The sequence below is a fragment of the Ambystoma mexicanum genome, chromosome 12 (assembly GCF_040938575.1).
Source record: "Ambystoma mexicanum isolate Mex_15411 chromosome 12, UKY_AmexF1_1, whole genome shotgun sequence".
NCBI classification, from domain to species: Eukaryota; Metazoa; Chordata; class Amphibia; order Caudata; family Ambystomatidae; genus Ambystoma; species Ambystoma mexicanum.
In genome coordinates this window covers 648,282,094-648,304,641 of record NC_090936.1, presented here as the reverse complement: position 1 = coordinate 648,304,641, position 22,548 = coordinate 648,282,094, and the positions used below count along the sequence as shown (strand labels likewise).

The 22,548-nt window shown below is 44.7% G+C and overlaps 1 protein-coding gene across 2 annotated transcripts in view; it reads right to left on the bottom strand.

Moving 5' to 3' along the window:
- PUS7 (pseudouridine synthase 7) overlaps window positions 1-22,548 on the bottom strand; it is a 1,198,018-nt gene that overhangs the window by 313,655 nt on the left and 861,815 nt on the right. For both annotated transcript variants that reach the window (XM_069629126.1, XM_069629125.1), the window contains one exon: window positions 16,733-16,859. In XM_069629126.1, the coding sequence (XP_069485227.1) occupies window positions 16,733-16,859 (127 nt within the window). The remainder of the gene's footprint in view (window positions 1-16,732; window positions 16,860-22,548) is intronic.

Genomic DNA, 22,548 nt, shown 5'->3' with positions numbered 1-22,548 from the left:
GAGGTGTTAACTCGTAACGGCATATCTGTTTTGAGGTTATACATGTCCTTTGACGTAGCAGCGGAGCATGGAATCGTAGTCAAGGGACAGTAAGCTACTCACAGTGAGGGCAACAAACTAGATTTTGCAAGCTCGTCTCAAGGTAGTGTGTTCCGGAGTGGTGAAGAGCCATCTGCCGTTTGCTCCTTGCTGCACAGCGCAAAATACCATTATGCAAGATTGTTGGAATAATACTAAACACTGCCAATTAGGGATACGCTCCAGACCCATTAATTGCTTGAGATTGGGATGAGGGGGATTAAAAGGGGAGGGAAGATATATATGGGATATATTACTCAGCGTAATCATATTTCTAATGCTTGTATGTGCTTAGATTCACATGCTATGCATAGGCCGACAACTAGCGGTAGCTGCAGAGTATATTTTTTGTTTTCAAAACGTGAAAAGGGATGTCGACAGAGCATGCCAGTAATACTATACCTAGTGTGACACCCAACAGCATGGGTTCAGTGGACAAGAATTGGTGCAGTACCACTGTGTGGGACTACACAACACTTATTTGCTTGGTATTAGGTAACCCAGCTTTTGGTATAGGTCTGTACTATACAAGTTGGTAGTGTGACTGAGCAGCCAGGCCTATCTCAAGCAAATGTAAGCTGTAGAGCTGTACAATTGAAATTTGTGAATACAGGTAACCAAGTAACACTTGCACGCAAGGTTTTAGTTATAAATAGATTTATTTAACATCAGTTTTAAATAAGCATTCTTTAAAAAGGCAAAAGGTTGTAACGATACACATCAACTTTGGAAATTACTTTTCAGAATCAAACAAGCCAGTGAATAATCTTTGGATATGCTTCATTCACTTCCACTACACCCACAGGTGAGTTCAATCACAAGGATAGTCTTTTCATTTATATATTACACTGTTCTACTTTGCAGATTAAGAGTTGTAGAAAGGAAAGTAAAAAGGTTAGAACAGCTTCTCAGTAAATATGAGGACAACTAAATCCTCCAATGTAGTCTAGATGAGCCTTTCCCAGCAGTACCAGTACACAACAAGCTACCACCTACGAGGGACAAGCAATATCAAAGTCAATGGATTAAGAAGAGTGCCTTTAGGGACCCAGGACAGCCAAAGTCATTTGGAACACAGTCTATGGATTTGTTGCACTTCCTGGATCAAAGTCTTGCACAAAGTTAGAGAGTACAGAAAAATCACTTGTAGAGCCACAAGCTGTTAAACTTGTGAGAAGGGAGTTGAAGTCAACTCGCAAAAGGTAAGCCAGTGCAATTCCCAAGTGAGAAGAGAGCGGCTAAAGGCAATAATGTAAGTACGCCAAGCGTAAACAGTACCTCTGGTTAAAAGACGAGTGGTCCAGCTAGATTCCGTCTTGCTACAGCGGTGCAGACCCTGGTTCCTGAGCCTCAGTCGTGGGGGACAAGAGTGAGGACGTCTGGAGGGCTCCTAGGGCGGTACTTGGGAGGTCGTCAGCAGCTATCGGCTCTTTTTGGTTCAGTGGCACTTTGCAGTTTCAGCGCTTAGCAAACCGCACCGATGCAGATCTCGGAAACCGGTTTGACTCTCTTCCCCTCCCTCAGTCCTGCACTCTGGTGAGGGGACTCTGGATCTGGAGGTCCTGCTTCTGGAGGGCTCTTAGGAGTCTCCTGGATCTTCTAGCTGGATTCGTTCCACGGCAGACATTGCACTCTACTATAGACACTCGACCCTAGGCATTGGGCTATCACAGCAACGGAGAAGCACAGCAAGTCAGGGATGGTGGTCCATTGGAGTTTGTCTCGGGGTTAGTTGGTCCCACTAAACCAAGGGAAGAAGTCATCCGTCCGGAGCTTCTAGGTCGAGTTGAAAAAGGAGTTCAGCACAGCAGCAGGTCTTCACCGGGCAATTCTAAGGTCCAGGAGGTTTCAGCAAGCTACATTCAAGGTTTCTTCGTCGGGTTTTTTCTCCCAGTGGGCGACTCTGCCTGTAGTCCCAAAACCCTCGTCTTTTAAGCAGGTTTCTCCCATTCACGCACAGCCTAAGCTGTCAATCACACAGCAGGGTGACTGTCCTGAAAGGACAGCCACCCAGCCAGCCAATCAGGGCTAGTTGCATTCAGGCATTCCTAGAGACAAAGGACAGGGGAATTTCGGGACCCTCCCTCATATCCTGTCCTTCCAGACACACTGGAGCCAGGGGCGGGCTTCAGGGCTGAGGCCCGCTAAAGGCAAGACAAACAAAGGCCTCAAACCTGTCTCAACAGAGTAAAACCCAAGAAAGACTCCATAAACAGAAAATGGTGAAAAAGGAAACAGGGGCCATTTTGACAAAATGGTCACCCATGGGTCTGAACTGCAGCTGAGGGTTCAGCCTGCAGTAGAAAAGCAAAATGTTAGGAAAATGTAAACCACTGCCACCAGCCATCTAAACTAGTTAGGGTAACATAAAAATGTTACATGGGAAAATAGGATCAGGGGCTACTAGGTAACTCCTCCTCCCCCCACCAGCACTCCACATACGTTTGTGTGTGCTGGACCTCCAAAGAGAAAAGGTAAGTAAAGTCAATTTCACTTTACTATTCTTGGGAATTGTAGGTGCTCTTGTCACCATACAAAAAGCAGATGCCTATGGAGTTTGTCAGACCCAAAAACAGTGGAAACACAAAATCCAAATCAGGTGAAAACACATGAGATTGAGAAAAAGGTCTCACTCACTCCAGGGTTAAGATTAAAAAGTCCCAAGTCCAGCAATAGAGCTGGGGGTCTCGAAGGTTGAAGGGAATTAGCACAGAAATCCGAATTCTCCCTAACACATGGTCCTTCACGCGTCAAGGTCCCTCTGATGGTTTCGTTTCTGACCTGAGGTAGCATGAAGCGTAGCGCGAGTACAGATGTAATAAAGCAGATCAGAGTAGATAAAGCCAGAAAACATCTATGCACCTTCTACTCCACAGAGGAGGAAGGGTGGATGCATGCAAATCTACGCAGATACAAGCATCAGAAACATGATTACGGTGAGTAATGTATCCCTTCTGAGGCTTGTGGATCTGTTTTGATTGCATGCTATGCATAGATTAGCGAGCAGTGTCTGGAGAAGGTGGTGGGTTTTGAGAAGGTACAGCAGCAAATAGATGTTTAGGACTGCTTGTCCCACCTGTCAATCTGCTTTAAAATGTGTATCAATGCAGTAGCGCTGAGTAAAAGTATGTATGGAGCTCCATGTTGCTGCTTTGCAAATGGCGGCCAGCGGGACGTTTGCAATAAATGCCAGAGTAGCTCCTGTACCCCAGTAGAGTGAGCTCTTGGTGTGAAAGGCAGAGTCTTGTTTGAGAGAGTGCAGCAGATTTGCATGCATTTCACTATCCATCTGGAGAAGGAGTTTTTTTTAAACGTGATCGCCTTCCCTGCAATGTGCCATGGAGACAAATAGTTGGTCTGTTTTTTCGCAGGGGTTTTGATTAGTTTACATAGTAAAGAACTGCCCTCCTTACATCTAGTGTATGGAGTTTCTCAGCTGAGCTTCAAGAGTTTTGAAAGAAAGCTGGTAGTTATTTTTTTTTAATTTTTAATAATACAGTTAGTTTTTGTTTTTAAAAGTTTTTAACAATTTTGTGAGCTCATTAGATTCCTCCACACATTTTTTACATCTCAAACTACTTCAATAGCAAGTCCAATTTCTCCAAAAAGAAAGTTAGCGCAAAGGTGAGTTTCCCCATCTTCCCCATCTAGCATTTTTTCCACCAGTCTTCCATACTGTAGTACAACATTCTCTTAATTCCGCTCCCAGGAATTTTGGTCTCGGGTCTCTCAATTTCGGGCATGAGGTTACAAGATGTTTTAACATCTCTGATTCAGTGTTACAAAATCGACAGTTGGTATTCATGATCTCACCCTTTCTCTTTCTCATGTTTTTAACCTCCATTATATGGAATAAATTCAGCCTTAATTTTAGAAAGATTTGCCTTCTCCTCGAGTACGGAAATTTTAATAAATACTTGGGTAGTTCATTTAGCGCCTTCATTTCTGGTGAAAATGATTTAATGCACAAGTGCTTATCGTGCTGTTCCACAGTCTCTATCCAGTCCGTCTCCCAAAGTATTTTCTTTACTGCATTTGAATTCTTTATTCGTTGACAATTGTAGCAGAATATTTTCACATTCCTTTTTCCAGATCTCGAAGACTTCCTTTGGGTTGTTCGTAATCCCTAATCTCAATATTTCAAATTGCCGTGCATTGTCGGTTTCAATGATCTTTCTGTAGATGGAAAGAGTATTCCATAATACTCTGGCATTAATTGACAGAAGACCCAGTTCATATTTTATACACGCATTTGTTGTACTTTGGGGTACTTGAAGGATCCTCTTCCAAAACGTGTTCTCACACTGTGCCCATAAGAGAAATGGGCATCCAAACATTGCCTCCGCTCCATGAATTAATGGTGGAATGACTTTAGCATTATAAAAGTTTACAATGGGCTTATATGAGAATTTCCCGTATTTTTTGCAGCACTGCTCCTTGCACTGCCAAGGCTTTACATTTAGTTTTTATTATCTTTGCCATTGGTTCATCCGTTGTAGTTGCACTTATTTGCACTCGCAGGTATGTCACTTGGGTTGTGCACTGAAGTGTCTAGTTTCCCAATTTTCATTTGGGTAAGGTTTTAAAAAAAATCTTTTATGGCCTTTTAGATCTGACAGTTGTACGATCTCAGATTTGTTTTGCGTTTATATCGAGCCCATTTTCCTGTATGTACTTTGCAAGTGAATTCAATTTTCGCTGGAGTTCTATCAGGGTTTGGTCCAACAGGACGATGTCATGCGCATATATTAGCCATCTTACTTGATTCCCATTTTCTCCAATACTTCGCCAACATCGTTGATTAGTAGCTTGAAGAGAGTGGATCCCAGAGAGCCCCCTTGCTTTATGCCTCTCGAGGTGTTTATCCGTTGTATTGAGCGTTCCGCCTTGGTCAAGATGGATTTTGACATTTGTATCTGAGTGTAATTCTTTCATAGCCTGCAACACACTCTGCAGACACTTAATCTTTCACATCTTCTCCCATAATAGCTGTCACGATCCCTGCCATAAGCCTGGATAGCCAGGCCAGGTGGCCTACTTCTACCCCCATCAGGCCCTCAAGAGCCTTGACATTTGCCCCCCAGACTCTCTTGGAGTCAGTCCTGGTGCCTTTGGCGCCAGGCTCACATGCTAGAGCAGTAATCAGGGCCCCTAAGGGCATTGCGCAACAACATGGATGCCTCCACATGGCTCAGTTCCTAAACTGAACCATGCGGTCTAGCATTTTGGGTGTGGCAGGCCCAGTGATACCTGGGATGCCTGCAGGCTATATAAACCACACCCGAACTCCAGTACACACTTCGCGTTACTTTGCATTCCAGCAACGTGACGCTCATCGTGTTCTGCAGCATCTTCGAACCTCAAAGTCTGCACCTGCAAAACAAAGGGACATCGTTATTTTCAGCAGCTTACCTGAGATTCCACTGCAGACTGCAATCAGGACCCAAGGAACAGCAAGCTTCTTGGATCTTCGAACCTGGAAAAAGAGAGAAAAGAGACATTAGACATTAACATCAGAGCCGGCAACTTACCTCTCAAGTCACCCATCGACCAGCACCGCTTAGGAGCCTTTTGCTTTGGTAAACGCAGCGGCCAACCGGAATAAAAGACAACAGGTTAGCAGAAGCACGGCACGATAGCGCTACGTATAGCGCCCACTTACCGCATCGAGGCACTCCCGAAATACCATCACTTGCCGGTGAGCCCAATCCAGCCAACAGCCCACAGCGGACTCTCGCGCACCTACTGGGAGAGAAAAGACATTAGTTCAAAGAAAGGTTTACAGAATAACAGTAATAAGACCTACCTGAGAGACTCAAAGGGGCAGCATCAGTGAAGTAACGACTGCAATCGCCCACAGAGGACAACACGCCCCTGCCAAGAAGGCAGGACGGAGAGCTCGCCAAAGCCCAAAACAAGGTGAGGAAAGGCCCGGCGAGGCGCTGCGGGCATACCGGGTGTTGGGTGGTTATTTCCCCAGTTGCTCTATCTTGAACATTGCCCACCTGTTTTCCAGAAAGAACTCCCGCTGATAATACCCGGGAGCGACCGAGAAGGGCACCAGGGTTCCGGCAGCTGGGTGGCGTCTCCGTGGATACCAGGTGAGCGTAACAATAGCTCACAGTCAACTCCGTCAAAAGCATGAACTAGATCAACGAATGCTGCATATATTTATGTTCCCTTCCTTAGTGCTTCCATCTTTAATAGATTTAATATTAGCAGATGCAGTCCACAACCAACGCCCTTTACAAAGCCCGTCTGTCTACAATCAAAAGCACCTGCTTGTTTGATCCACGATGTTAAGCGGTGTAATATTTGGGTGGCAGACACTTCCTATCACGTCAAGCAGAGCTATAGGCCGGTAATTTTTAGGGTCAGATCTTTCGCCCTTTTTAAAAATAGGCACAATGATTGCGGATTTCCACGACGCTGGAATAGTGGAGTCTTTCATTATTTTTTTAAACAATGTCTTCCAGAAGTCCACCCATTCGTTAGGTGTTCTTTTAGCATTATATTTGTTATGCCATCTGGTCCCGGAGCTCTTGACAAACTTATTTTTTATTGTTTGGAAAATGTCCTCCTTGGATATCTCAATGTTCCAGCTGGAGAGAGAGTTCACTGCATCCCTTGCCTTCCCATCTTGTTTCTTAAATAGCTTTGCGTAGTGCTCTACACATTGCCTTTCTGAGACCAGGTTTGTCATTACTGCCCCTTGAGGCACACCTTTGTCATTAAGGTCCAAAAGTCTCGATTTTTTATTTTCTAGTGTTATCATTTTCTCTGCGTCTTGTTGCTGCATGATGTATCTGTGACCACGTATCCAGTTATAGCATGTTTTTAATTTCTTCTTCTCCACACGTGATGCCATGTTTGCTAGTGCTCTTATTTTTTGTCTCAAATCTCTTTTTTTCAGCACTAGCACAGGGTCATAAGCATGATGCTTAAAGGTGTTTTTTCCACCTCTACAACAGTTTTTGGAATATTTCTGAAGAAGAGCGTCGTAGACCAAATGTTCGCGACCCTCTTCTTGTAATTTCAATTTGCTTGTGAGGTCCTCAAACTTTGCTTTTTTCATCCTTATTCTATTTTGGCCCGGTTCTATTTCTATGCCTTAGTCCAGTTTTCCTTCTTTGCTTGTACATTTGTTTCCCAGGTTATTTTAACTAAATTGTGGTCACTTTCAGATGTACGATTCACCTCCATACTTGACATTTTCTTAGCCACAGATTTGCAGACAAAAAAGTAGTCCAATATGGACGTTTGGGGCCCTCTTTCCTATGTCGCTTTTAGCGGAATATCACCCTGTATATTTCCATTCATCATGCTCATGTGTCTGACCTCCATTTCATTCAGCCAAATTTTTTTGTTCATTTGAGGTGTTTTGGCCAGTTTCTCTTCTCTTTGAAACGTCAGATCCGTATTTAGATCCCCACAAATGATTACTTCATCCTGTGCGTACTGTTTTCTCAATTCGTCAATAGTGTCACACATTTTGTCTACAAATATTGTATCTCCGGCTAGCTGGTGGTGCCAGTATACGTTAAGTATATGTAGACTTGATTTTGAAGATCTGCCTTCCCCTGCACAATTTATTGATGACAGTTGAATGTATGAGATAATATTCGTGGCCTTTCTGATCTGCATTCCACTTTTTTTGTTTTACTGAAGTCATTAAGCCAGAGATAGGACGGTCCTTTTTATTTGTGATCGCTAGATTAATTGCGATTTCAAACCCTTCTACACAAGGAAGGTTTACCAACCATGTCTCCTGTAAACATATAATGTCCAATTTCAATTGCGCATCTGAAGTTTTTGTAAATAGGTGAACATGTCCCCTAGTGATCCATGATCCACACTATCTTCGGGCAGGCCACACTCGGGCTTTATCTTTGGTGTGAAGATGCTAGGGCTCTTGACATCCAAGACCAGTTTTCCTCATCTGCTCCCTATTCCGTATAAGCATCTGCTGCATTTGGAGAACCTATTTCTTGGTTATTTCCAGCAAATGTTATCCTTCTACGTTTTTTAGTGCTCCAGTCTTCCACGTTCGAGCTTTCCTCCTCTATGTTGTTTGATTGCTCTACTCCAATGCTATTCGTTCTTTCTGCAATTGTTTTCTTCTCACACTTATCTCTTGTTTTCCGAGGTTAGAGCCTCTTTTTTGTTATTTACTCCCTTCAATTGTTCTATGTTCGTGGCGCCATTATCCTCTCTTATGTCAAAGCCCAGTGTGTTCAGCACTGCCCGACTTTCAATCAGGATTTCTTTTATTATCTTTGAGTGTAGGTAAATACCTACCATTTCTAGTACATCTTCCTCTACAAATTGAACGATCTTAACGTTGTTCGAGGAGATTGTTTTTAGGTGAGGAATGTGATGCAAAAGTTGCATCACATTATACCTATTTAAGACCAAACCATTGTTCTTGGAGCTACAGCGTTCCAGCAATAGACATATCCCACTTGTCTTTGTTCTCTCTTTCGTCTTTGTTGTACTCCTCTTTCATTTGCTTAAGTTTATTTTTTCTTTGCACGTTTGAAGGTTCAAGGTCTTTATCTCTCCTTTTGTCTATTACCATGAGTTGCTGATATGGGATTCTTCTGCTCATTTAGTTCCGTCATTCCTACAGGCCTCAGATTTTTTTTCCCTTTTTCCCTCAATTGTCATGAATACTCCTTTAGAGTCGGTATGGTTCTCTTTTGGAATCTGAGTTTTGGAATCGGGCTTCGGCGGAGAGACAGAAGGCACAGACTCTTTTCTGCTGTACTCTTTGGCCATTTTTATTTCTTTTGCCTTTTTTTTTTTTTTAGACGGGAGTTTTCTTCAACCTCTGATTCTACAAGCATCACAGATCTACATTCTGGTATTTGGCCAGTCTGGTCAGATTCCTCCACTTCTTCCGTTTCATAGGTAGAAAAACTCAAATTGTTTGCTGCGATTTCTTCTTCTTCATTGTCCTCACTTCCACTAGAATCCTTTCTGTTCAGATTCGTCTTTGCTGCACTAAGGGCTTTGTTTTTTCCATCTTGACTAGAGGCATCCTTCTTTTTAGTCGACTCTGTTCGTATTTTACATTTAAAGCCTTCAGGTTCCTCAAGAACCTCTAGTCATTTTGTTTTTATTTTGCACCATGTTTTTTGTTTTCTTTTTACACTTTCTATTTTTGGCTGCCATACTCTGTTTTACATTAGGGGCACTTTTCTTGCCCTTTTCAAAGATTCCATACATTTCACTCATCTTTCTACTCTCCAAATCATCAGACTCGACATCTTGGTTTGGGTCCAAGCCTAACCCTGCTGCATTTTCAGAGAGAGCCAGTTGCGTCTTTAGGGACGTTCTGTTTGTCCAAGTCTGCCGTTAGATCCACCATGACTATTTTTGGGTTTTTTGTTTGTTGGTGCATTTTGGGAGTTAAAGGCCCCAAGTCCGATGTCAGTGGCGTTTCATTTATTTGGTTCTCAGGGTTTGTCGGAATTTCATCTCCTCCTCTGTCACGGCATTCTCCTTGCGCGCTTATACTTTCTTTGTCAATAGTTATCTTCTGTTCGTTAGTTTCTTGTTTTTTTGCCACATCTATGTACTTGGTTTGTTTGAAGGTTGCCATTGCTTCTCTAGCAACTTCAACCAAGAGCCTCTTTTCCTATGCATTGTTTCTCATTAGTTCTTTAACATTTTATTTGCTACTTCGTTTTTCTGTTTCTCATTTTTCACTTCTTGCTCCCAGGCAACCATGGCCATCTCCATCTTAGTCATTTTTGACATCATAAGCGGCAACATGGTGTTTTGGTCCCTGTATGTTTCGTGAAATGGTTCATACAGTTTTGTTAGTGGGGCCAATGAAATTCCAATGGCAGACATGATGTGTGGTCTTATGTCATTTGAAACCCTTTCAGCCATTTTCAGCATCGTACTCTACCCACTTTCACTTTGGACTTCTTTCTGAGCAAAGGTCATCTTCACATTTGTGCCTTGTCTCGGCCTTCTTACCTTGGGGAATTCCCTTTGCATAAAGGAGGGATCAGACGAGGTTCCATCCGAGGATTCACCCGCAGGAGACAAACCAGATATTCTCCCTCCGAGTGCTCTGGGGTAAGGCTGCATTCCTCTCCGATTTCTCCCCATCATGTTTTTTTGGGCATCCCTTTTCTGTGAGCAGGCTACAATTGCATGTGGATTTCTTTCTTTCTTTTTTGTGGATGTTCCGACTCAGAAATTGTATTATTTCCCAATGAATTCTCGTTTAGACAGTTACCTCCTTTGTCCTTTCTCAATTTTTTGGTTCCTTGATTGCACATTGTTGGACCACATTGTCGGACTTCCATTACATCCATTGCACCAGTAACTTGTTTTTTGGAGCTTATATTCTCATTTATTGCCATAAGATCCTTTAGCTGTTGATCTGCAACTGTAAGCGAATTTCCCCACAGCTGTTGAATCCCTGATGTAAATTGGTAGGGTTGCCTGAAGTTCGCAGGAATTGTTCATTGCTGCCAACTGATCCATAGCCGGAACAAAGACTTCGTCCCTTAGTTCAGATTGTTCCGTGTTGTGTTCCTCGTGCATATTACAGGTGTCCAACATCTGACCATTGTTGTCCTCATTACTGTATATTTGAGTCAAGCTATGTGCTTGACTTGCTCGAGATACCCATTCCCTTCTTGCAATCCTCGAGTGCCTTTGCCGACATCCCAATCTTCAGCTCCACCCACACCAGCGAACAACCCGCGGGACTCCCGATGACGTCTCAACAGGGGCTCATCCCATGTGGACGCACAGGGCGGGCTTTCACCGCACAAGAAGAACTCTGCGGAGGCAGGATGGGCTTGCGAGGTAAGAAATTGACTTTGTTTTTCGTTTGTGGTGCTATATCCAGGTCATTGATCGCATCCTCGTCTTAACCTTGAGTTTGGAGCCTCGACCGGCTTCCCCACACTCTGAAGGCATTACAGGGCGTAGTCATCGTTTATGCTGTGCTCCTCACTCGGGAACCCTCGGCGCATGTCAGACTTGCTTCGATGAGCGAGTGCTGGGGGGGCGGTGGGGGGCAACCGCCACCAGTTACCACTTTACATTGTCTATGCGTCTCCCCACGCTCTTATCTTCAACCCCATCAGCTGCACTGTCCCACGATATTTCTCGGCATTGAAGTCGCCGGGGACAATCAGTTACATGTAAAGTGGCCTCACTTACTTGACTTCTCAGGCTGGGTTCAGTACAATGCTCCTCTCTCTCCGACATCAGCCGGGCCACATTCACTGATTTACATCGCCGCATCTGCGCTCTTGTTCCTGCGGCCATTGTCAGCTCTCCACGTAGTGGCTTGGCAGGATTAGATGCAGACCACTCCATTGGACTACTGACTTCTTAATTTGCTGGTCCGTCGATGGCCAGCCACGGCCAACCAGGAACACTCACTCACACTCCGCGTCCAGAGGGGGGGATTAAGTAGTGCAGCTCCTCCCAATGGCAGTAGACCGTGAAAAAACACCGCAAGTTCACCAGCAAAAAACTTGGATCTCCACACCAGGAACACTCCCTCACACTCTGCTGGTAGTTCGATGGACTGGTTGACATGGAACTTAGATATGAATTTAGGTGAAAACCTAGGGTGTGTTCTTGATACCAACCTGTCTTTGTTAACAACAAAGAACAGGTCTTGCACTGCCAAAGCTTGTAGTTCACTGACTCTTCTTATGGAGGTGATAACCTCCAGAAAAGCCGGTTTATATGCAAGGTGTTCAAGGCTGGATTTGTGCATAGGCTCACAGGGGGGTGCGTGGGAGTCCTATGAGCTTTGCAAGCGTTACATTTAGGTCCCACCCTGGAGGTGGGTTTGAAATGGGAGGGTAAAGTCTTTTTACCCCCTCCATGAATGCCCTAATGACAGGGACTTTCCACCAGGACACCTTGCTTTGAGACGTGGTATACACGGATAGAGCCGGTAGGTGAACCTTGATGGAATTAAATACTAGCCCAGAGTCCAGTAAGTGGAGCATGTGATCAAGCATTTGGGATGGAGTACATTCTATTGGGTTTACATATTTTGTCTGGCACCATATTACAAATCTTTTTCATTTGTTAAAATAGCAGTGTCGTGTTTGGTTTGCATGCCTTCTTGAGGATTTCCATACACCTTTGAGGTCGTTTTAAATGGCCACATTCTATGACTTCAGGAGCCAACCTGCCAAGTTCATAGACTGAGGGTGTGGGTGGAACGTTGTCCACCGTCCTGTGTGAGCATATTGTAGGGGCACAGGAGTTTGATTGGATCGCACATCGCCAGTTTGCACAGATGCGGACACCAAGGTTGTGTCGCCCACATATGAGCAACTAGGATTAGTGTCACTTGTTCCTGGTGCATTTTGTTCACGAACCTGATCAGAAGCGGTGTTGGGTGGGAAAAGCGTAGGCAAATTTCCCTGACTAGTTCATCCGCAGGGCTTTCCCCTTGGATCCGTGTTGGGGAAACCTGGATGCAAAGTCTGAGCATCGTGGGTTTTGGCTTGTGGCTAACAAGTCCAAAGGTGGTGGGGGGTTAACCCCATATGGAGAAGATATCATTTAAGATGTTTTTGTTGAGCTGCCACTCGTGCTCTTCGGGTAGAGGATCTCTGCTTAATGAGTCCACCAGAGAATTCAGTTCCCCTGGCATGCCCCGCTTGAGTACCCACTTCCAAATGTTTTGTGTTAGCCTGGACAGACTTGGAGAGTGTGTGCCCCCCTGCTTGTTTGTATAAAATGTGGCAGGGGTGCGGTCCGTGAAGACATGTACCAACTGACCTGACAGGTGCACTTGGAAAGCTCGCAGGGCTTTGAGCACTGCTAGCAGCACAAAAAGGTTTATGTGATTTTGGGCTGTGATCTGAGTCCACAGACCATGCGCTGTGTGGTGAAGGTAATGGGCTCCTCGTCCGGTGAGTGATGCATCTGTTGTGACAATTGCCTGCACTGCAGGGTTGAGAAAAGGTTTTCCCTTTAACAGGTTTTCCTTTGTCCACCCGTGTAGCGCTTGAACTAGGGTTAGCTAAACAACCACTAGATTGTCCCACTTACCGCTTGCCTGAGACCACTGTTTTGCTAACCACTCTTGCATTGGGCGGAAGCGCAGCCGTGCGTACGGATCCACGTAAATGCGTGAAGCCATCATCTTGAGCAAGCACATTGCTTTGCGTATTGTTATTTGGCGACTGGCTAGATACTGAGGTATTTGCAGCAGTATGTTTTGCACTCTATTGTTTGACAGAAAGACTAGACCCTCTTCTGTCTGTATGACAGCTCCTCAGAGCCGTTTTCACCTGCTTGGAACGAGACTTGATTTTTTCTCGTTGATTGAGAATCCCAATTGGAACAGGAGATTTATTATTCTTTGGGTATTTTGCTTGCAAATTTGAGGGGATTCCCCTGTTATCAGCCAGACGCCCAGACATGGGTACACTGAGATTGATTCTCTGCGTAGATGTGCTGCCACTACCGCTAGTAGCTTGGGGAATAAACTTGGAGCGGAAGCTATGCCGAAGGGTACCACCTTGAATTGGTAGTGTTAGTTCGCTATTTTGAAGCGTATGAATCTTTTGTGCACTGGGCACATTGAAATATGAAAGTATGCATCTTTCATATCCAAGGTTGTCATGTAGCCCCGTCTCAGCAGTGGGATTACTTCCTGTAGCATTGTCATGCAGAACGTTTGTGGCTTAACATAGGTGTTTGCAGGGCGCAGGTCTAGGACAAGGCACATTGTTAGGTCTTTTTTTTGGCACAAGGAAGTACATCGAATAAATACCCTTGTTTATCTGGCTTGCTGGGGCGATTTCCAATGTGTCCTTTAGTAGCAGTGCTCTGACCTCTTCCAACAGGATGCAGTGTTCTTCCTGTGAAGTCTGTCTTTGTCTTGGCGGGTGTTGGGCTGGTGTTTAAATTTGGTCTATGCACTACGCCTCCCCCCCGCCATGGTGGAAAGTACCCACTTGTCCGACGTGATCCCTTCCCATGCCTGCTAAAGTGTGAAATAGGACCTCCTACTAGAGTGGCATGGGAGGGGACCTGGAGCGGGGCATCATTGTTTTGGTGGGGTGGAGCCTCTGGCTGCTGAGGAGGCCCTACTTCATCTTCTAGACTTTTTGTAGCCCCTTTGAAAGTTCTGAGAGGAGGATTGACCCAGTGAGCAACCCCAAAATGACAATTGAGTTTTGGCCACAAAACCGCCATGTGTTAAAAGCACCTCTTTGCACAAAAGGCTTGTTTGATAGTTGGCAAAGCGATTTTAGGGTATCATACTCATATGCATTTTTAAGGGCGCCCTCAACCACTTTACCAAACAGGGTATTAGGTTCAATAGGCATGTTTAGCAAGATGGCTTGTGTTTGAGCTTGAAGCCTGATTGTCTTAACCAGGTGTAGTGTTTAATTACAGTGCCTTTGCTATTATCCGACCTGCATTATCAGCGGAATCCACATTGTCCACTTGCTTACCCTCAGATACCATGTTTAGGAGCTGTGATTTAAACGGATCTGGGACTGTTTCAATTTTCTGTAGTACTTCGTCCCACTAATGGCAATTGTAGCTAGACAAAAGGGTTTTATTGGCAATTCCAGCCTGGTTGACAGCCTACCCAGAGTGTAAAATGTTTTGCTCTCCTTATCAGGAGGGGCCTCTGCAGAGGCTAGCAGTGTGCCCGCCCTCTTCCTTGTGGTGGTAACAACAAGGGAGTCAGGTTTTAACTGACCCCCGATGTTTAGGGGTTCAGAAGTGGCCGGTCTGAACATCTTATCAATGCAGGGGGTTAACTGCCCTCCAATGGTTAGGAGTGAGGATGCCTGAATACGTCTCTGAATGGATTGCAGGAGGGGGATGAATTGTGTCGCAGATTTGTTGTCCCCAAGAATGTCTTCCACAAAGTCCTTATCCACCTGGACCTCCTGTGTGTCAATATTAAAATGTTCTGCAGCCTTGAGAAGGAGCTCATTGTACTGTAGCTGGTTATCTACCGGGGAGTCAGCCAATGGCTGATCCTGATGGTCCGGTGATTGGATGACAGAAATCATAATATTGGTCAGCATCATATTGATCCCCTTAGGACCGTGAATACTGAGAACCCGAGTTGTCTCAAAAAAATATAGATCCTAAGAGGTGAACTGTTAGGTGCTGGGCTCTAAACGTGGTATATTGGGCAGCTGGTTGATCCTTAGCTGCTTCCCCTTGAGATGCCCCTTTAAGGCTAGTATGTGTTTCAGGGTGGCGGTCAAAGAGTCACAAAGCAGGACATTCTCTGCATTACCCTTTCAAGACACTCTGGAGTCCATTGTGTGGCACCAGGAAACACTGGGGGAACAGGGGTGTCCTGTAGAGGAGTAGTAGGGGTGCCCTCTATTGGTGCAAACTGTGTTGCATGGCCCCGGACAGAGCCCTTGGGAAGAGAATGGCTTTTACTATGGGAAGCAGAGGCGTCAACGATTTAGAAGATTTCAACGCCTTGGACTTTAGGAGTGTGTCTTTTGAGGAGTTCTCTCATCTTTGAGGTAGTGGAAGGGGCCACTGAAGCGCCTTTGGATGTACGTCCTTCAGCGCCCAAAAGGTGGTCTGTTTCAGACCTGGTGGCAGAAACTGACTCAGACGTCTGTTTCAGGGGCCCGTCATGCGATGAACAGGGATGATTTGGAGGACCTTACCTTTGATACTATGTGGGCTTCAACAGTCGAGGACGCAGTCGTCTGTCGGACGTGGGATGTGTGTGTGGTGTGACGTAGAGTGTCAGTGCCTAAGCCGCCGGGTGTAATCTCTGTAACTGGACCGCCACCTGCTTAATGGAGTCAGGGGCTCGCACGCAGCAGTCTCTCGAGTCCTGATTGCCCTCTGCACCACTTAGGACACTGACGCTGCCATCGCTGAAAGCTCCCTCCATGTCCATGGTGGCTTAGGCCTGCATGGTGCGGTGGGCAGAGCGTTTTGTTTTACGGTCCTTTAATGTTTAAGGCCGAAACAAATTGCAGCATTTGCAGTGTTTTTCTGGGTGGTCTCTAGGAAGACAGTGATTACACACTGTATGTTTCTTTCCAAGGATACTTCCTGTTGCAGGAAGGACAACATTTAAAAGGTGCTTTTTCCATGATACGGGATGAGGTCAGCACAGCGATGGAAAGATTAGGCATTCTCTAAAACAGAAGAAAGTTATGACCTCCCCCACTATCCATACTGTGACGGGCCGAGGCCCGGTGAGGCCTGTGTAGGCCGCAGTCAAAGTCCGTCAAGACAATGTAGTCGTCGCTAATGATTCTGTCTTCGAAAGCCGTTGAAGGAGATCATGCAATGGCGACCGAAAGGAAAGAGAAAAAGTCTACAATTAAACTTAGATAAGAAAAGGCGTGAGCCAGAAGGAACTCCGCAACTTGCGTCCGACGACAATGGCAGAAAAAAAATAATCTGAGGGACCTCATCACGCCCAGCCGATGTCCCTTTTCGAGTTTCGAAAACAAATAATGTAATTCTCCATGTCTACCATTAGAGAGAGATACATCTCGATATCGCTTTCTCTTTCCAACATGAACCATTCAATTGCCTATGTGTCAACATGAAGTCATCACTGTTTTTTTTGTATTTGTGAAATTTGGAACACTGTCATTTAACAAAAACCGATATATCTTGTAACAAACTTTTTTACCTTCTTTAAGTGTCAGATCCCCTGCAACAGCCTTAAATCCATATTCTTCTATTCTCTTGCTCACCATAGTATTCCATACATAGCTCTGATAGCTGTGAATGTACATCAACCGATTATTCCTTGGAATCTAACAAAAGACATAAAATGGCCAACTATAAAGCTTCAAGACACCATCATTCTGTGATCATCACAATTGTGCTTAATATCTTTTTTCAATTACAAAAGGGGTACCTTTACATCGGTAATTCTTCCCTGAAACAATTGTTGGGGAAGAAACACAAGACAAGTTACCATTGAACATTTTTTTTTTTTTTTTTTTAATAAACCAAAGAAAATATGGGGCAAGAGGCACCCAGGTTCAAGTTTCAACATAACTGTTTAAAGTTTAACATGGGATACATTTTAAGGACCAAAACAAGAACAGTCAATCTGCCTTATGTTTTGCAGGGTGCTGCAGTTGTATTTTTCTGGATATTTCCTGTGCTTTTATGTAGCTTTTTCGAGAAATTAAAGTGCAAATTTACAAATTCAGTGAAACTTTCTAGTTGCCTGAAAATTCACTGACTGTTGGCACCAGAAAGAGATGAAATATGTACCATGGCTTGGTGATTTTATGCAGGGAAGCCAGCAGCTGAAGCAGCAAGACCATTTCTCCAGCAAGGACGAGAAGCAAAAATGGCAGCCACATCAGTATTGAGCTTTGTGTTGGTAGGTTTGGTTTTAACACTTTTTTACTGCGCCATTCACCTCTGTAGTGGTGCCAAAGCACTGGTACTTTGTCTCAGAAAATGGAATCCAACAGTTAATGTCTGCACACGTAGGCAATTGGTGCTTCTTTGGGCATGTCTATCGGTGTTATAGAAGAGAGGTGGGTATGGCAGCTCCCATCCTGAAGGATACTTGGTAAGCTCAGTGAATATGGTGGCAACAGGGTCATGCAGCAATTATTTTATCGAAATTACTGTATTTTTAAGAGAGGAGTTTATGGAGGACTGGGAGGAATGCTTGTGCTAATTTTGGCAAACAGACAACTGAATCTAAAAAGAAATTAAAAGAAAGACTTTTAAACAGTTGAGCCTCAGATCTCCGCTACTTGACCCATTACTGGATATGGGTGCTTCAGTCTTACGACTGGTAAATTAACCAAATTGCTGCTTATGCAGGATGGGATGGGATATTATTCAAAGTCACATGTATAGTATAAAAGGATTCCTGATGGGATGGCAGTGGATTTCACCAGTAGCCTTTCCAAAGCAAAACTTTTAGCCCACCCTGTACTTGGGGTCTATAATTAATAGACCTCTGGGTTTACAATAATTTCCTCTCTGCTTTTTGTAAATGTAGAAGTAAAATAAAAAAACACAGGCCAATAAAATTGCACATAAGATATAGATTCAATATTCAACAAGGTATTGGGATAACAGTGTCATTTAGTAGTGGATCCCCATCTTCGAAGTTAAAAAGGCTTTGATATACAAGAGTGGTATAATCTTGACAGCTTAGTATGTAACGAGCCATTCTTTGCTAAATCACCACTTTTTTGGCATATACGGACCTAAAAGACAAGCAGAGGTTTATGGCAAAAATGCAGATGGCACCATCAGACGTTTTACAACAAAACTTCAGATTTTGTTAGGCTAGTTCATAATTTGAGGAGGTGATTTCAAGAATTTGACAGTGATCAGGAATTAATTGCTTACTATAAAATCGAAGTGTCAGCTGAAGATTTTGAGCTACTGGACCAATGAAGGCATAGGCATGTATGCAAACAGAATAAAGTGTTAACAATTATTTTTTTTATTTTGAAACTTTCCCTCTTCTAGATTTCTATTGAACATCCTTTATTTTTGCTTATTTTGAACACTGTCCTGACTTTTGGGAAGTAATTAAAGCCTTCTGCTTTACTCCCCTTTGCCAGTTTTTCTCATTCTCACAGGGAAACTGAATAGTCCCTAAGACTATCAGTACTGAGGATGTTACAAATGCACACATCACCTTACAGTGAAGTGCAGTTAGGATACTTTGTAGCCATATATATTTTTATATAATGGATTTCTGGTTACTTTTAAAATGTGACTAAGACACGCGGGTGGCTGCTTTACATTTTTGTGTTATTTTAATAGTACACTTTTGCATTTACTGCAAACTGCTACAAAAGGTGACTAGCAAACTAAGATGGCCGTGCCACAACGTTTTTCGCTTTTTCTTTGGCCTTCTTGGGTCATGAAATGACTTATAAGGAACTGCCTTTCCCAGGGGGAGGGGCGGGGAAGGGTTGAGTAGCTGCCGGGGAGGGAAAAGGGCAGGGGAGGGGCTATTTTTATTCTTTTTATTTTTTCATTTAAGCGCACTAAACCCAGAGGCATCAATCGCTGGTTACATATTGCATCGGCAGGATGTTGAGTACATATTAAAGGGAACTTGGGGGAAATAAAAGGCTCATAGTAAAGGTATTTAAGTACATGTCAAGAGTATTCAAAAGGCTCAAACGAGCTGCAAGTTCGAGGCGAAGAGTAAAGTCTTAAGATGTTTCCTAAAAGTACTAATAAGATAGTTTGGTTCCGAGTTGCAAGGGTAAAGTGTTCCAGCTCTTAGAGGCAATTACCGTGAAGCTGCCCCCCCACAGATCTCTTTCTCTTCAATCTGTCCAATGAAGGACGGGGAGGGGAGGGAAGGGAAGGGAAGGGGCTGAGCTGGTCATGGGTGCCAGAGAAGAACAAGTTACTTCTTACCTGGTAACGTTCTTTCGATGGGATGTTCCTCCAACATATTCCTCATCTTGATAGATCATCTCCAGCTTGCTGGCCTCGGAATTTTTTTTCAGTAGAGGGCGCTGTGCGTCGACGTCCCTCGAGCCGATGTCCCTCAACAGCCTCTGTATCGGCGATGACGTAATCATGCGTATAAATAGACTCCCGCAGCGTCCGTTGCTCAGTTCCGTTTTGACGTTAACAGTTGTTTTACATGAATTGGTTAGTGACCCAGAAGGAGCGTAAGCTGTAACCACAAGGAAAGTTTTACTGAGGGGATGGATGGGAGGGGCGATAAGGAATACGTCAGAGGAACATCCCATCGAAAGAACGTTACCAGGTAAGTAGTAACTTGTTCTTCGAAGGGATTGTGTCCTCCGACGTATTCCTTATCTTGATAGACTCCCATAGCAGTGGTGTGTAACTGGAGGTGGGAGTAAAATTGCCATGTTTCCCTTCAAGAGTGAACAGAGTGCAACACAGCTTTGCCAAATCTAGTCTCTTGGCTAGAGGAGGAATCCAGGTTGTAAAATCTTGTGAAGGTATGTGCAGACGACCATGTGGCAGCCGCACATATGTCTCGAATAGGTACTCCTCTTTGGAGGGCCGAAGAGGCTGCGATACCCCTGGTTGAATGAGCCCTAAGATTTTGAAGAGGCTCTTTCCCTGCCAGTTTGTAACATTCCAAAATGGCTAAAATAATCCATCTGGAAATGGTCTGTTTTGTTATCGGTAATCCCAATTTGTGCCCTGAGTAACCTACGAACAGTTTGTCTGCTTGCCTAATCCTAGCAAGTCTGCTGATGTAAAAGCTCAAAGCCCGCCTTGGGTCCAGCCTATGCAGCCTTTCTTTCTCTTTCCCCGGATGGGGAGGGGGATAAAATGAAGGCAAGGTAATCACCACCTTTGGGAGAAAATTAGGCTTCACTTGTAGGACAACTTTATCTTTATGAAAAATTGTATGAGGGGGTTTACAAGATAGAGCCTGTAATTCGCTCACCCTCCTAGCAGATGTCGATGCCACTAATAAGACAGTTATAAGGGTGACAAACCTTAGTGAACAAGAGTGGAGTGGTTCAAAAGGAGTACCCATCAGAAAAATGTAAGACTAAATTTAAGTCCCATAAGGGAACTTGTAATGGTCTTGGAGGATAGACATTGGTTAATCCCTTCAGAAATTGTATTACTAAGGGTAACTTGAAAAACGATGGTTCCTCTGCAGTGCGCTTGAAGATCAACAGCGCTGCGAGATAGCCCTTGATCGTGCCAACCTGAAGGCCCGAATTTGCCAAATAGAGTAGAAAAGATAACACCGTTGGTGTACCACATGTAAAGGGGTCGGAATTCTTTTCTCTAAACCAGCTGCAAAATTTGTTCCAACGGCAGCGGTATAAAGTCTTTGTTGCTGGCCTTCTTGCCGAAAGCAACACCTCCATGACGTCATCTGGGAGGTCCCAATCCTTGTATCTCAACCTTTCAGATACCAAGCGTGAAGGTTGAAGGTTCTGATGTCTGGATGGAGAACCTGACCTCCATTCGGCGAGAGAAGATTCTCCTTGAGTGGAGGACGAATTGGAGGGCAGATGGACATGTCCAGAAGGTCCGGGTACCACATTCTCCTGGCCCAGTCCGGGGCAATTAGGATCATGGCTTTCCGGAACCTTCTCAATCTCCTGATCATTTGAGGAATGACAGGGACTGGAGGAAACACGTACAGAAGTGGAAACTCCCAGTCCACTACGAACGCGTCCCCTAGAGCTCCTCTCGGGTAAAATTCACTTGAACAAAACTGATCGCACTTCCTGTTGATGCTGGTGGCGAACAGATCCACTTGAGAGGTTCCCCAAAAGGTGAAGATCTGTTGAAGGACTTCCTGAGCTAGTTCCCACTCGTGGGAGACTGTACTCTGCCTGCTCAGAGCGTCCGCTGTCAAGTTTTTCTCTCCGGCTAAGTGAGCTGCCGATAGAGAGATTCCTTCTTGGATTGCCCAAAACCAGAGCTGCATCACCTCATTGCACAGAGGCAGTGATCCTACACCTCCTCTTTTGTTGAGGTAGTGCATGGCCACTGTGTTGACCGTCATTATCAGGACATTTTTCCCCTGTACAGATGGCAGAAAAGCCTTCAGCGCTAGTCTGATTGCTCTCAGCTCCAACAGGTTGATATGTAGTCTGGACTCCGATGGAGACCAACGACTGCTGATGGTCAAGTCGTTGGTATGGGCTCCCCACCCCGTGAGTGAGGCATCTGTGACTACTGTTATCTCAGGCCATGGTTGCCAAAACAGTTCTCCTTTCAAGATGTTCTCCTGGCAGGCCCACCACTGAAGGTCTCAAGCCACCTTGTCCGGAACCTGAAGGAGTTCTGTCATTCTCCCTGAGAATTGCGACCACTGAGTTCTCAGTGCCCACTGAAGAGATCTCATTCTCAGGCGAGCCTCTGGCACAAGGAAGATGCAGGATGCCATGAGGCCTAGCAACCTCAAAAAGTCGAAGGCTGGGAGACGTTGGGCATTTTGAAACTTGGTGACCATCTGCAGAATATATCTTGAGCCCTCACCTCTGGTGGCGAGGCTTTTCCCAGGGAAGTGTCCAGGACCGCTCCAATGAACTGGATTCTCTGTGATGGTATCATCTGTGACTTCTTTAAATTGAGGGAGAAGCCCAGTTTGTGAAGGAAGTGGCAGGCATAATCTAGCTGGATCGGAGCTTGTTCCGGAGATACAGCTCTGATCAGCCAATCGTCCAGGTAGGGGTAGACATGAATCCCTTCCCTCCTTAGACTTGCAGCCACTACCGACATTAGCTTGGTGAAGACCCTCGGGCGGAGGTCAGCCCAAATGGCAGAACTCGAAATTGATAATGAGGGCCGCCAATTGCGAACCTCAGGTATTTCCTGTGTTTGAGATGGATTGGCACATGGAAATAAGCATCCTGAAGGTCCAGAGATAACAGCCAGTCCTGGAGCTGGAGGGCCTGAAGGATCTGAGAGAGAGTTACCATCTTGAACTTGTCCTTCCTGAGGAACTTGTTCAATTCTCGTACGTCCAAGATAGGTCTCAGTCCT